The sequence below is a fragment of the Piliocolobus tephrosceles genome, chromosome 16, assembly GCF_002776525.5.
Source record: "Piliocolobus tephrosceles isolate RC106 chromosome 16, ASM277652v3, whole genome shotgun sequence".
Classification (NCBI taxonomy): Eukaryota; Metazoa; Chordata; class Mammalia; order Primates; family Cercopithecidae; genus Piliocolobus; species Piliocolobus tephrosceles.
This window is the reverse complement of record NC_045449.1, coordinates 34,757,474-34,771,699: the sequence shown is the minus strand read 5'-3', so window position 1 is coordinate 34,771,699 and position 14,226 is coordinate 34,757,474. Positions and strand designations below refer to the sequence as shown.

Here is a 14,226-nt window from a genome sequence, read left to right as displayed (position 1 = left end):
TGTGCCCAGCCTAGAACTAACTATTTAAAATAAATTACTTTTATGTGATTAAAAAAATACATTATGTTTTTACTAAAAGTTCCCTGTAAGCGTAATTTTTTCTCTCTCAGTAAATATAACAGGGCCTGGCATGGTAGCTCACGCTTGTCATTCCAGCACTCTGGGAGGCTGAAGTAGGAGAAATGCTTGAGCCCAGGAGTTCAAGACCAGCCTAGGCAATATGATGAGATTCTGTCTCCACAAAAAATTTTTGAAACATTAGCTCGGCATGGTAGTGTGTGTCTGTAGTCCCAGCTGTGTGGGAGGCTAAGGTGTGGGATCACTTGAGCCTGGGAGGTCTAGGCTACAATGAGCCATGATCCGGCCACTGTACTCTAGCCTGGGTGGCAGAGCAAGACCTGGTCTAATACACACACACACACACACACACACACACACACACACACACACATACATACATACATATATATATACACATAGAAGGGCAAGGAGAGAGGGAATGGAGATTTGTTGTTTAATGGTATAAAGTTGGCCAGGCAAGGTGGCTCACACCTATAATCCCAGCACTTTGTGAGGCTGAGGCAGGTGGATTGCTTGAGCCCAGGAGTTCGAGACCAGCCTGGGTGACATGGTGAAACCTCATCTCAACAAAAAATACAAAAATTAGCTGGGCATGGTGGCACACATCTGTAGTCCCATCTATTATAACTCAGGAGACTGAGGTGGGAGTATTGCCTGAGCCAGGGTCGAGGATGCAGTGAGCTTTGGTTGTGCCACTGCACTCCAGCCTGGGTGACAGTGAGACCTTGTCTCAAAAAAAAAAGGGGGGGGGGGGCATAGAGTTGTTTTCAGTTTTGCAAAATGAAAAGACTTCTGGACTTTGGTTGCCCAACAGTGTGAATATACTTAAAACCACCAAACTGTACATTTAAAAATGATTGACATTCAATTTTGCTGGGTGGTGGGTGGTGGGTGGTGGGGGTGGTGAAAAAATAAATTTTAAAAATGATTAAGATCTTAAGTTTTGGCTGGCACGGTGGCTCACACCTGTAATCCCAGCACTTTGGGAGGCCAACGCAGGCAGATCATCTGAGGTCAGGAGTTTGAGACCAGCCTGGCCAACATGGTGAAACCACATCTCTACTAAAAATACAAAAAATTAGCCGGGCATAGTGGTGTGTGCCTGTAATCTTAGCTACTTGAGGGGATGAGGCAGGAGAATTGCTTGAACCCAGGAGGCAGAGGTTTCAGTGAGCTGATATTGTGCCACTGCACTCCAGCCTGGGTGACAGAGTGAAACTCCATCTCAAAAAAAAAAAAAAAATCTTAAATTTTATGTTATGTGTATTTTAGCACAATTAAAATTATATATATATGTATGTCTATCTTGTATTTTTAAAGTTTTGGGATACTGAGCATTTTTCCAATAGAAACTTAAAATGGTGGTTAGATTCTTGAATTAGTTTACAAAATCCTATTTGTATTTTATATTTGATTCATAACATAGCTAAAAGATGACACATTTGCAACAGTATTGATGTGTATCTATATATACTCATATATAGAGATGTATAGCTACATATTTTTTAAACAGGAGTAAAGTTACTGAATATTCCATCTATTCATCTTTTCATTTTGTTCCATTGGATTCTGACATGTTTAGTCTTTAGCTGTAAGTACCCTAACCAACAGACAGAAGTGGTATTGCAAAAGCAGAGATGGTAATAGAGAAATTTTAGTAACATCATTACACTATGAGGCTCCAAGATCAATCCTAACCCATTTGTCAAGGACTAACCACTATTAAGTGTGGTGTTATTTGCAAATAAATATTCATAATCCCGGGAATGCTTGTAATAGACTTCAAAATATTGTCTTGGGAAATATTGAGAGTTGCGAAGTAATCCTCTTTATCTGAGCAGTTGTAAAAGTAACATGTAATATTGCTTGTGTCTTTTAGAATTCAGATATTCCTATACTTTTCAGTCTACAACGTGTCCTGCTCATTCTTGGCCTTTTCTTCACTGGCCTCTTGCCCTTTGTGCCCATTCGAGAACAGTTTTTTGAAATCCCAATGCCTTCTATTATACTGAAGTAAGTGGTTACCCTTTTATTTTAAAATCCATTATCAATTATAGAAAGACTAAGATAAAAACTCACTAATATCAACATCAATGATGAAGAAGAGATTTCTGTAGTGATTTCCATGTTCTATTACCTGACCTATATTATGCATTTTTATATAATTTTTTTTTTTTTTTTTTTTTTTTTTTTTTGGGTTGGGGTCTTGCCCTGTCGCCCGGGCTGGAGTGCAGTGGCCGGATCTCAGCTCACTGCAAGCTCCGCCTCCCGGGTTCACGCCATTCTCCTGCCTCAGCCTCCCGAGTAGCTGGGACTACAGGCGCCCGCCACCTCGCCCGGCTAGTTTTTTGTATTTTTTAGTAGAGACGGAGTTTCACCGTATTAGCCAGGATGGTATCGATCTCCTGACCTCGTGATCCGCCCGTCTCGGCCTCCCAAAGTGCTGGGATTACAGGCTTGAGCCACCGCGCCCGGCGCATTTTTATATAATTAAGACACATTCTCTAAAACAAATAATCAGGACCCATCTCAGATTATAATGATTTTCTGTGCCTGTATAGTCAGAAATCAGATAAAAGGAATTTAGTTTAATTACAGAAGGTCAATAATTATTTTATTCTCACATCAAATAGCAGTTACCCTCCACTTTCCCTTCTTTCTACTTCATTGACAGCTCTACCCAGCTGAAATTCCATTAAACTCCAAATTAAACAATGGTACTACTGTAATACATTTAGGAAGGAAAACCACCACCACCATAAAAACCTCTGGAGATAGGAAAATAAAAGGGTACAGTTAGCTTATATAGGATACTGTTTTTTGTTTTTTTTTTTTTTGAGATGGAGTTTCACTGTTGTGGCCTAGGCTGGAGTGCAAAGGCATGATCTCAACTCACTGCAACCTCTGCCTCCCAGGTTTAAGTGATTCTCCCGCCTCAGCCTCCCAAGTAGCTGGGATTACAGGCACCTGCCACGTCACCTGGCTAATTTTTGTATTTTTAGTGGAGACGGGGGCTTCACCATGTTGGTCAGACTGGTCTCGAACTCCTGACCTCAGGTGATCCACCCACCTCCTCCCAAAGTGCTGGGATTATAGGCGTGACCCACCTTGCCCAGCCAGGATCCTTTTATATTTACATAATTCCTCTACTAGAAAAGCCTTGCATTTCACTTGCTAATTTACTAGAAAGATAAAAATACATAGATTGTAAAAATACATAGGTACATAAAAACACTTAGATTGCCTGATAAATACTAAGCACTCATAAGTGATAGCTTTTATTGTTATCTTTGTTATTATAAAGAATGATAGCTTCATCTCAAAATTCTACACACTTTTTTTTTTTTTTTTTTTTTTTTGAGACGAAGTCTGGCTCTGTCGCCGAGGCTGGAGTGCAGTGGCGCGATCTTGGCTCACTGCAACCTCCGCCTCCCGGGTTCACACCATTCTCCTGCCTCAACCTCCTGAGTAGCTGGAATTACAGGCGCCTGCCACCACGCCCAGCTAATTTTTTGTATTTTTAGTAGAAACGGGATTTCACCGTGTTGGCCAGGATAGTCTCGATCTCCTGACCTTGTGATCCGCCCTCCTCGGCCTCCCAAAGTGCTGGGATTACAGGCGTGAGCCACCACGCCCTGCCAATTCTACACACTTAGAATGTGATTTCTAGCTGTAGATTCATAACTGAATTATGACAAAGGAATTTGGAATTGTTGGGGAGATCATTTAAATGTGATTTTACTTGCATGAAAACACTTTTCATATCCAACAGAACTTTAAAAAATCGAGCTGAAGAGCTTTCCTCTTTTATAGCATGTCTCAATAAAGCTAATTACTTGGGGGAAAAAATCAAGCTGATCGTTAGGGTAGCAGTCGTCAAGCAATATCGGTAAGAAAAGCAGGTCACAGGCCGGGCGCAATGGCTCAAGCCTGTAATCCCAGCACTTTGGGAGACGGGCGGATCACGAGATCAGGAGATCGAGACCATCCTGGCTAACACGATGAAACCTCGATGAAACCTCGTCTCTACTAAAATACAAAAAACTAGCCGGGCGAGGTGGCTGGCGCCTGTAGTCCCAGCTACTCGGGAGGCTGAGGCAGGAGAATGGCGTGAACACGGGAGGCAGAGCTTGCAGTGAGCTGAGATCCGGCCACTGCACTCCAGCCTGGGCGACAGAGCGAGGCCATCGCACACGCCTGTAATCCCAACACTTCGGGAGGCCGAGGTGGGCAGATCATGAGGTCAGGAGTTTGAGACCAGCCTGGCCAACTTGGTGAAACCCCGTCTCTACTGAAAATATAAAAATTAGCCAGGCTTGCCTGAACCTGGGAGACGGAAGTTGCAGTGAGCCGAGATCGTGCCACTGCACTCCAGCCTGGGCGACAGAGCGAGACTCCTTCTCAAAAAAAAAAAAAAAAGAAAAGAAAAGAAAAGAAAAAAAAAAGAAAAACAATTGGCCGGGCATGGTGGCTCATGCCTGTAATCCCAGCACTATGGGAGGTCAGGAGTTTGAGACCAACCTGGCCAACATGGTGAAACCCCTTCTCTACTAAAAATACAAAAATTAGCCGGGCATGGTGGTGGGCACCTAGAATCCCAGTTACTCAGGAGGTTGAGGCAGGAGACTCACTTGAACCCCAGAGGCGGAGGTTGCAATGAGTCAAGATCGCTGCACTGTAGCCTGGGCAACAGAGCAAGACTCCGTCTCAAAAAAACAAAAGAAAAGAAAAGCAATTTAGTCAGTACTCTTGTGCTCAACTTCTATTTCATGCCTGTTTTCCAATTTCAGTATCTTAGTGATGAACATGTTTATTTTATTTATTCCTAAATTGTATTTATGAACAGTCTTTGTGGCTGTTTCTGAGACAAAACAATAGAAAACACTTCTTGTTTACCAAAAAAAAAAAAACCTATTTTATTTGCTAGATTAAAATTATCCCTAAACATTTATTCCTGGCCGGGCCAGGGGCTCCTGCCTGTAATCTCAGCACTTTGGGAGGCGGAAGCAGGTGGATCACCTGAGGTCAGGAGTTCCATACCAGACTGGCCAACATGGTGAAACTCCATCTCTACTAGAAATACAAAATTAGCTGGGCATGGTGACACACACCTGTAATCCCAGCTACTCAGGAGTCTAAGGCAGGAGAATCACTTGAACCCGGGAGGTGGGGGTTGCAGTGAGCCGAGATTGCACCATCGCACTCCAGACTGGGCGACAGAGCAAGACTTTGCCTCTAAATAAATAAATAAAACATTTATTCCTAAAGTACTTAGCTTTCATCTGGCCTGGAGTGGACTGTTTGCTCTGTATTTATCTTCATGTGTTCCTTTTAGAAGCAAATATTGTTGAAATACAGACCTAAGAACAAACTCCATAGAATTAATATTTTCTCTAAAAACTGATTATGGATTAAGACACAAGTAGGATATCTTTTGTGTGTTCTAATACTTCTATGGAAGACAATGGATATTTTCTAAGACAATATAGTGATTGTTTAATGAGGTAGTCAGTATTTGAGCTACTAAATCCCTAAGATTCCTGAAACTGCAACCAGGACTTTCCACCGGGGCCAGAGTTACGGAAAAAAGGACTTGTACTTTATTTAGTACACCTTTTTTTTTTTTTTGAGACAGTGTTTCACTTTGTCGCCCAGGTTGGAGTGCAGTGGCACAATCTTGGTTCACTGCAACCTCTGCCTGCTGGGTTCAAGCTATTCTCCTGCCTCAGGCTCCTGAGTAACTGGGGTTACAGGTGTGTGCCACCATGCCTGGCTAATTTTTATGTTTTTAGTAGAGACGGGGTTTCGCCATGTTGGCCAGGCTGGTCTGGAACTTCTGACCTCAGGTAATGCACCAGTCTCAGCCTCCCAAAGTGCTGGGATTACACACATGAGCCACCGTGCCTGGCCTACAGATTTTTTTTTTTTTTTTTTTGAGACGGAGTCTCACTCTGTTGCCCAGGCTGGAGTGCAGTGGCGCGATCTCGGTTTACTGCAAGCTCTGCCTCACAGGTTCACTCCATTCTCCTGCCTCAGTTTCCCGAGTAGCTGGGACTACAGGCGCCCGTCACCACGCCTGGCTAGTTTTTTGTATTTTTAGTAGAGACGGGGTTTCACCGTGTTAGCCAGGATAGTCTCCATCTCCTGACCTCGTGATCCGCCCATCTTGGCCTCCCAAAGTGCTAGGATTACAGGTGTGAGCTACCGCGCCCGGCCGGCCTACAGATATTTTAAAGGAAAGGAAAACACATGGTAAACAGCTCACTTTAATCTGTAATACAATTCTGTTGTATGTTTAAATCTGCCACGTACTAAATTGTAGCAGACAAAGCAGGAGAAAGATTTCACCAAAAAAGAAAGGAGATATGAGCCTAGGGCACCAGGGTCTCTGGAAAGACAGTATTTGTTTATTTATTTATTTATTTATTTTTAACTGTTGAATACGGATGGCAAAAAGTTAGCTTGAGACCAGTGCAAACAGAACCCAACTGGCCTTTGTTTTATTTTTGTCCTTTTTACAAATATTTTTGAGAATATACAAAGTACAAGGCACTGTTTTCATTTTTGAATCTGTTTCATCACACTGATATATCTCTGTGTTTCTAATTTGTAATTCAAACTTTATTTTACCCTAGGCTAAAAGAACCACACACCATGTCCAGAAGTCAGAAGTTTCTCATTTGGCTTTCTGATCTGTAAGAATTTTAATTTCTTAAGATGCAAGTTATTGCTTCAGCTATTAAATACTACTGTTAAGATTTAGTGCAAGCTTTCCACATGTAATTTGTAGCAACGACAAATTGAGTACCTGCTATGTAAAATGTGTATGAATCATTTAGAAATATCTTAATTACTAATCACAAAACCTTAGGAAGAATCTTGAGAGATAATCTCGTCCAACTTCATGAGAAAACTGAGCCACCATATACCCAGTTAAATTATCTACTTGGGGTTGTCTAGCTAGTTAGTAGCAGAACTAGGTTAAATAACCATTCCCTTTTGCTTACTTGCTGTTTCCACCAAGCATGGGGAAAAGACGTGTAGCAACACCATATATATAAAAGTATATGTTGCCTACAGCACGTTTCTCAGAAAAATCTGCTCTGCACCAAGACTTAACAGAAGAAAGGAAATCCCACCTATAGAGTGGATATCAACTCTAAAGAAAATGCCTTAATTTAGACATGTTGAGTTTAATTTTAGTAAAAATCACAAAATAAATTGTATTATATTTTGCTTTAAGATGGAACCTTGAATGCTTAAATATTTTAATAGTCCCGAATCACAACTTTTTATTATTTAATGCCTTTTTCTTTTCTTATTTACTTATTATTTTTTTTTTTTGAGATGGAGTCTTGCTCTGTCATCCAGGGAGTGCAGTGGTGTGATCTTGGCTCACCGCTTCCCGGGTTCAAGTGATTCTTCTGCCTCAGCTTCCCGAGTAGCTGGAACCATAGGCACCTGCCACCATGCCTGGCTTATTTTTGTATTTTTTAGTAGAGACAAGGGTTCATCATGTTGGCCAGGTTGGTTTCGAATTCCTGGCCTCAAGTGATCTGCCCACCTCAGCATCCCAAAGTGCTGGGATTACAGGTGTGAGCCACCGCGTCCAGCCTTAATGCCTTTTTCAAAGAGTCCTAAACAATTAGTTTTATCTTTTCTCTGTGTCAGTGTTTATTCTTTTTTGCTTTATTCTCGATTTAAGCTCTAGTTTTTCAAGGATGCCTTTTTTTTGTGCTTATGTAAAACCAGGATGCATTTTTTTTCTTTTTTCAACCCTATTAACTGACAAGATGCATTTTTAATTTGTGTTAAAAGCACATGATTTCTAGTTTCTGTTATTTAATCATTCTAATAGACATAACAGAATAGAAATAATGTCTTTCCAGCACAGTGAATTCCTATCTTGCTCAAGAGATTTGTATTTTGAAAGTTCACTTATCAGTGAGTTACTTGGAACAAAAAAATGTTTTTTTCCCTAGACATAGGATAGTGTAATTAATGGACATAATGCTTCTAACATAGCTTACAAAATACTAATCCATTGGGTAATGAACTATGATGTTTTTTTTTTTTTTTTTTTTTTTTTTTTTTTTTTTTTTTTTTTTTGAGACGGAGTCTTGCTCTGCCGCCCAGGCTGGTGTGCAGTGGCCGGATCTCAGCTCACTGCAAGCTCCGCCTCCCGGGTTTACGCCATTCTCCTGCCTCAGCCTCCCGAGTAGCTGGGACTACAGGCGCCCGCCTCGTCGCCCGGCTAGTTGAACTATGATGTTATAGAAATTGACCTGCATTTGTTGACTTATTTTAACTTGGAAAGTTAGGAACACATACTAATAGTAAGAAAGAAAAGCCAGCTCTTTCTCCTTCTTCAGCAGTGAAAATGAGGCAGCCTCTTTTCCATTGAGCTGTGTCAACAAGAATGGGTCTCCGACAAATCTGGTAGCAGTAAGCAGTAGAAAGGAGGTTCTGGTTGTCCACCGACCAGCAACCTGCAATGAAAGGAGATCCAGCAATTAAGACATAAATTAATTCACAACAGCCATTATTACTTGAGACCATTTCTTTTATTGCTGAAACATTGGGATTAAATTAAACTAGGAATTACTAAACTCTACATTGACTAAATTAGGACTAAGGACTAAATTCCTAAATCATTTATGCTTTTTCTTTTCTAGCTTACTAATGAGGAAAGCTTTGTTTGACCACCTAACTGCTCGAGGCATTCAAGTAAGTTTCTGGAATGATGCATTTTGGAAGCAGCATAGCTCACCAGTTTAACACAAATATAAACGGCAAGAACTTTTAACTGACTTAGTTTGGCCCTTGACTCTGATACTGCTGCTTTACTGATCCACAAATGAGGACCTTAAGCTCTTCCTATATAGTTAGCAATAAAGCATTGGCATTTCTGGATCTAGATTCCTCTTATGTGCAGAATAGCTGATGCCAGAGGGGTGGGCCAGTGTTTGTGTGTGTATATATATATATATATATTTTTTTTCTTTTTGTTTTTTTGAGATGGAGTCTCGCTGTGTCACCCAGGCTAGAGTGCAGTGCTGCAGTCTTGACTCACTGCAACCTCCACCTCCCAGGTTCAAGCGATTCTCATGCCTCAGCCTACTAAGTAGCTGGGATTATAGGCACGCACCACCACACCTGGCTAATTTTTGTATTTTTAGTAGAGCCTGGGTTTTGCCACGTTGGCCAGGCTGATCTCAAACTCCTGACCTCAGATGATCCACCCACCTTGACCTCCCAAAGTGCTGGAATTACAGGCGTGAGCCACTGCGCCCAGCCAGGAGAGTGTATATTTAATAAGCACTGTGAATTTTTTTTTAACACCCCTCATTCCTGTAAGGAACAAAGTGGAATTTTAAAAAAGGATCTAATGATTTATTTAAATGATAGCTTTAAAAGGTTATTTCTAAATGTACCAAGATTGTAGTGGATAAATACTGTTATAAAAATAATTTTCTATTTTAACATCTCTTCTCATACTTCTCACACTTCTAATTTTCAGGTGTATATTTGGGTATTAAATGAAGAACAAGAATACAAAAGAGCTTTTGATTTGGGAGCAACTGGGGTGATGACAGACTATCCAACAAAGCTTAAGGATTTTTTACATAACTTTTCAGCATAGAAAAAGAGGTACTTAGAAGTATTGAAGGAAAAAATGAAGACCTAAGAAAAAAAATTTCATCATCATTTCCCTAAGCCATTTCCAGAATGGTAAAAGGTTTAATCAGTTTTTATTACCTCATTTTTAAGCCTGTATGAGAATGTAGAAACTATATATTATATGTATATTTATTTTAAATAATATTGTATATTTTATGTTTGTAAATTGTTTAGAAAGATAATTGGTTATGAGATGTAAGTTTTAATTTCTTTTAATTTCATTTTAGTTTCTAGATCTTACACAGAAATCTTGATTAATAATATACACAGAAATGTACATACTACATCATCTACAGAAATCTTGATCAATAATCTAGAAACTAGGTTATCTAGGTTATTGATCAAGATTTCTGTAGATGATGTAGTGTTCTATTATAAGTAATTCTGGAATCAAAGACTATTGGATACATTTGGCATTGGGCTGAGTAGGGTGGCACATGCCTGTAATCCCAGCACTTTGGAAGACTGAGGCAGGCAGATCATTTGAAGTCAGGAGTTTAAAACCAGCCTGGCCAACATGGCAAAACCTCATCTCTACCAAAAATACAAAAATTAGCCAGGCGTGGTGGTACACATCTGTCATCCCAGCAGCTCTTAAGGCTGAGGCACGAGAATTGCTTGAATCTGGGAGGCAGAGGCTGTAGTGAGCCAAGATAGCACCACTGCACTCCAGCCTGGGAGACAGAGTGAGACTCTGTCGCAAAAAAAAAAAAAAAAAAAAATGGCAGTAGTCTTCACTGGAATACAATCAGTTAGTTAGTAAAAGAATTTTTTTTTTTTTGACATGGAGTCTTCCTCTGTTGCCGAGGCTGGAGTGCAGTGGCACTATCTTGGCTCACTGCAACCTCTGCCTCCCAGGTTCCAGCTATTCTCCTGCCTCTGCCTCCTGAGTAGCTGGGATTACAGGTGCCTACTACCACGCCCAGCTAATTTGTGTATTTTTAGTAGAGACAGGGTTTTGCCATGTTGGCCAGACTGGTCTCGAACTCCTGACCTCAGGTGATCCACCCACCTCGGCCTTTCAGAGTGCTGGGATTATAGGTGTGAACTACTGCGTCTGGCCAGTAAAAGAAATTTTGAAGGCCACTGCAGCTATTTGTTAGTGTCTTGTTATTTCTAGGTGCATCTTAGTTAAAGGGGAAAAATAAAATGGAAAAAGCTTGGAAATCAGTGATGTGTAGTTATCTGGCAAATTATACATAATTAGCAGCAGTCGGGCTCAAGAAAATAAAAGTTGATTAGTTGATCAGAAATAAAATCTGTAGAGTGAATTAGATTTCTGAGTTGATGTGGTTAATGGAACATTCTATTTGAGACCTTTATTCAGGTGTGTAACAATTCTACCATGTCCATTTTTTTAAGCATTAAAAATGAACTTATCAATTGTAAATTAAGACAAGATCCAAATAGTTCTATTTTTGTGTTTCCTCTAAAAAAATGTAAGATTTTCACTTTTGGCATTGACTAACTGAGCCTATATCTAGATTTTAAATACCATCTTGAATCCTAATAATTATATTAAACTGATGAAAGTGCATATGATTGTTCCTAACACTTATGAAACCCCATAAAGATGTTCCTGATCTTTAAAATTCATTAATCTGAGTACTAAGTAGAAACAGAATTTTCCAAAGCATTAGACATTGCTTTCTCAGTTTATCTGAAGTGACTTCGTGTACATCTATTTCTAATATATTTGACTAATTTTCATGATCTCAGATTGTGAGGTAAATGTAATCTGGAATAATAAGTGTCTTTTACCTAGATTACGTCTCTCATTTGGAGTTTGGCAATGAAACAACTATGAAGTACTCTCCCATCTGTCCCTGGATGACATAAATATCATTTGCTTTGTTGTTTAAACTGAAATAAATTTTCCAAGAACAAAGTAAGGGTTCTTCTTTTTTTTTTCAGTTTTAATTCCAAATATGCTTTATAGATTTTTTTTTTTTTTTGCAGAATTTAATGAGGTGATGCTTTAATTGTATGAATAATAAATGCACCTGAGATTTCACTCTAGAAAAAATAAAAGAAAATATGGAAACACTTTTATGGTAAGAAAGTTACTTCTTGGCATTTGAACAAATAACTTGGGCGGATAATCCATTGAATCAGTCATTTTCAATTTCACTTATTGTAACTTATGGTTATAGCTGCTAGGGATCATTTTGATCATCTTTGATGGCATTATTTTTGTTATTTCTCCTTTCTAAATTTTGCTTTGTTATGATTCAGAGGAGATCATGTTAAAAGGCCAGCTTATATTTTATGTAAACTGGTAGAAGATAAAGTACCCAACAAGGTAAAGATGTTTGGAAAATAATGTTTCAAAAGTTTGGTGATTTTATAGTCAAGGTGACTTTAATTTTCTTAATAAAAACATAGTAATTTCTAACAACGAAGTTGATCATCATTCAGTTAACATCTGAATTCTGCTTTCTGATAGGGGCATCATGTTTGTTTGTTTGTTTGTTTTTAGAGACACAGGCACCATGGCTCACGCCTGTCATCTCAGCACTTTGGGAGGCTGAAGTGGGCGGATCACCTGAGGTCAGAACTTTGAGATCAGCCTGACCAACATGGAGAAACCCTGTCTCTTCTAAAAATACAAAATTAGCCAGGCGTGGTGGCACATGCCTGTAATCCCAGCTACTCAGGAGGCTGAAGCAGGAAAATCACTTGAAACTGGGAGGCAGAGGTTGCAGTGAGCCAAGATCATGCCATTATACTCCAGCCTGGGCAACAAGAGTGAAGCTCCATCTCAAAAAAAAAAAAAACAAAAAAAGAGAGACAGGGTTTTGCTCTGCCACCCTGGCTGGAGTGCAGTCGCTCAGTCTCTGCTCACTGTAGCCGCAATCTCCCTGGCTCCGGTGATCCTCCTACCTCAGCCACCTCAGCCTCCTAAATAGCTGCCACTACAGGAGTACACCACCACACCCTACTGATTTTTGTATTTTTTATAAAGACGGGGTTGCGCCATGTTGCCCACGTCTCAAGCAATCTGCCCACCTTGGCCTCCCAAAGTGCTGGGATTACAGGCACAAGCCAATGTGCCCGGCCTCAGAATTTCTTAAAGCTCTAATTTCTGGCAAGGGTCAGTTCTAGAAATTGAGGATTGGAGCAGGACTATAGGGAGTCATCTCATGGCCACACTGTGAAGAAAGAATGGCTGTGATGGGTTGAGAAAACAGAACATAAATCATAAATCATAGTATGCTCCAGTATGGGAAACCATTAACATATAATATAATCAATGATTTTGCCTAGAATTATGCAACATGGTGACCCCAGAAAGAATCCATTGAAAAAAAATCAAAAGAGATTCTGCAATAGATAAGAGTGACAAGTCAAGGGTGGCCATGAATGCCAGGTTGAAGAGTTGGTTCTAAACTGAAAGTCATAAAGCTCAAGTAGATGGCTAAACTTGAGGCAATGAAAACAAGAACCAAAACTGCTAGGCAATAATACGACATAATGATTTCAGTCCCAAAAGAAAAATGTAAAGAACAGTCTGCAACCAGGCCCCAAAACAAAAGCAGAACTAAAGAAGTCAGATGCAAGCGTCAGAGAGGAAATCAAAATGCTGGGAGCATACTAAGACATTTTCTGTGCCTCATTTAGATAGCATTGAAAAATTAATGTTTGGAAAGTTGATCATCCTATAATCTGAAAGAAAAATACAAGCCTAGAGCAGAGAACAGTCCAGAAACCAGGTCAGAAGTCTAAACAGATTCATACAAATCTAAATTGCCATTAGATTGCATAAAACTTAATTTGGTGGCCAGGTGCAGTGGCTCATGTCTGTAATCCCAGCACTTTGGGAGGCCGAGGCAGGGAGATAACTTGAGGCCAGGAGTTCAAGAGCAGCCTGGCCAACATGGCAAAACTGCGTCTCTACTGAAATTAAAAAAAAAATTAGCCAGGTGTGGTGGCGCACACCTGTACTCCCAACTACTCAGGATTACACGAGAATTGAGGCACAAGAATTGCTTGAACCCTGGAGGCGGAAGTTGCAGTGAGTTGAGATGGCACTGCTGCACTCCAGCCTGGGCAATACAGTGAGACTCCGTCTCAAAAAGGAAAAAAGGCCAGGCGTGGTGGCTCACTCCTGTAATCCCAGCATTTTGGGAGGCTGAGGTCAGGAGATGGAGAACATCCCAGCTAACACAGCAAAACTCCGTCTCTACTAAAAATACAAACAAGTAGCCAGCCGTGGTGGCACGCACCTGTAGTCCCAGCTACTTGGGAGGCTGAGGCAGGAGAATCACTGGAACCCAGGAGGTGGAGGTTGCAGTGAGCCAAGATGACGCTGCTGCACTGCAGCCTGGATGACAGAGCAAGGCTCCATCTCGAGAGAAAGGAAAGAAAGACAGAGAGAGAGAGAGAGAGAGAAGGAAGGAGGGAGGGAGGGAGGGAGGGAAGGAAGGAAGGAAGGAAGGAAGGAAGGAAGGAAGGAAGGAAGGA

General features: G+C 40.5%; 1 protein-coding gene across 2 annotated transcripts in view; it reads left to right on the top strand.

Moving 5' to 3' along the window:
- Nucleotides 1–11,650, top strand: part of GDPD1 (glycerophosphodiester phosphodiesterase domain containing 1) — a 52,337-nt gene extending 40,687 nt beyond the window's left edge. Inside the window, exons 7-10 of one of the 2 annotated variants that reach the window (XM_023204642.2) lie at nucleotides 1,961–2,094; nucleotides 6,717–6,776; nucleotides 8,757–8,777; nucleotides 10,804–11,650. In XM_023204642.2, coding sequence (XP_023060410.1) covers nucleotides 1,961–2,094; nucleotides 6,717–6,776; nucleotides 8,757–8,777; nucleotides 10,804–10,882 — 294 coding nt within the window. In that variant the 3' untranslated portion in view covers nucleotides 10,883–11,650. Of the gene's footprint in view, nucleotides 1–1,960; nucleotides 2,095–6,716; nucleotides 6,777–8,756; nucleotides 8,809–9,601; nucleotides 10,462–10,803 lie in introns of those variants that run through there. The other variant, XM_023204641.2, reaches the window with a different exon arrangement.
- The last annotated feature ends 2,576 nt before the right edge of the window (nucleotides 11,651–14,226 follow it).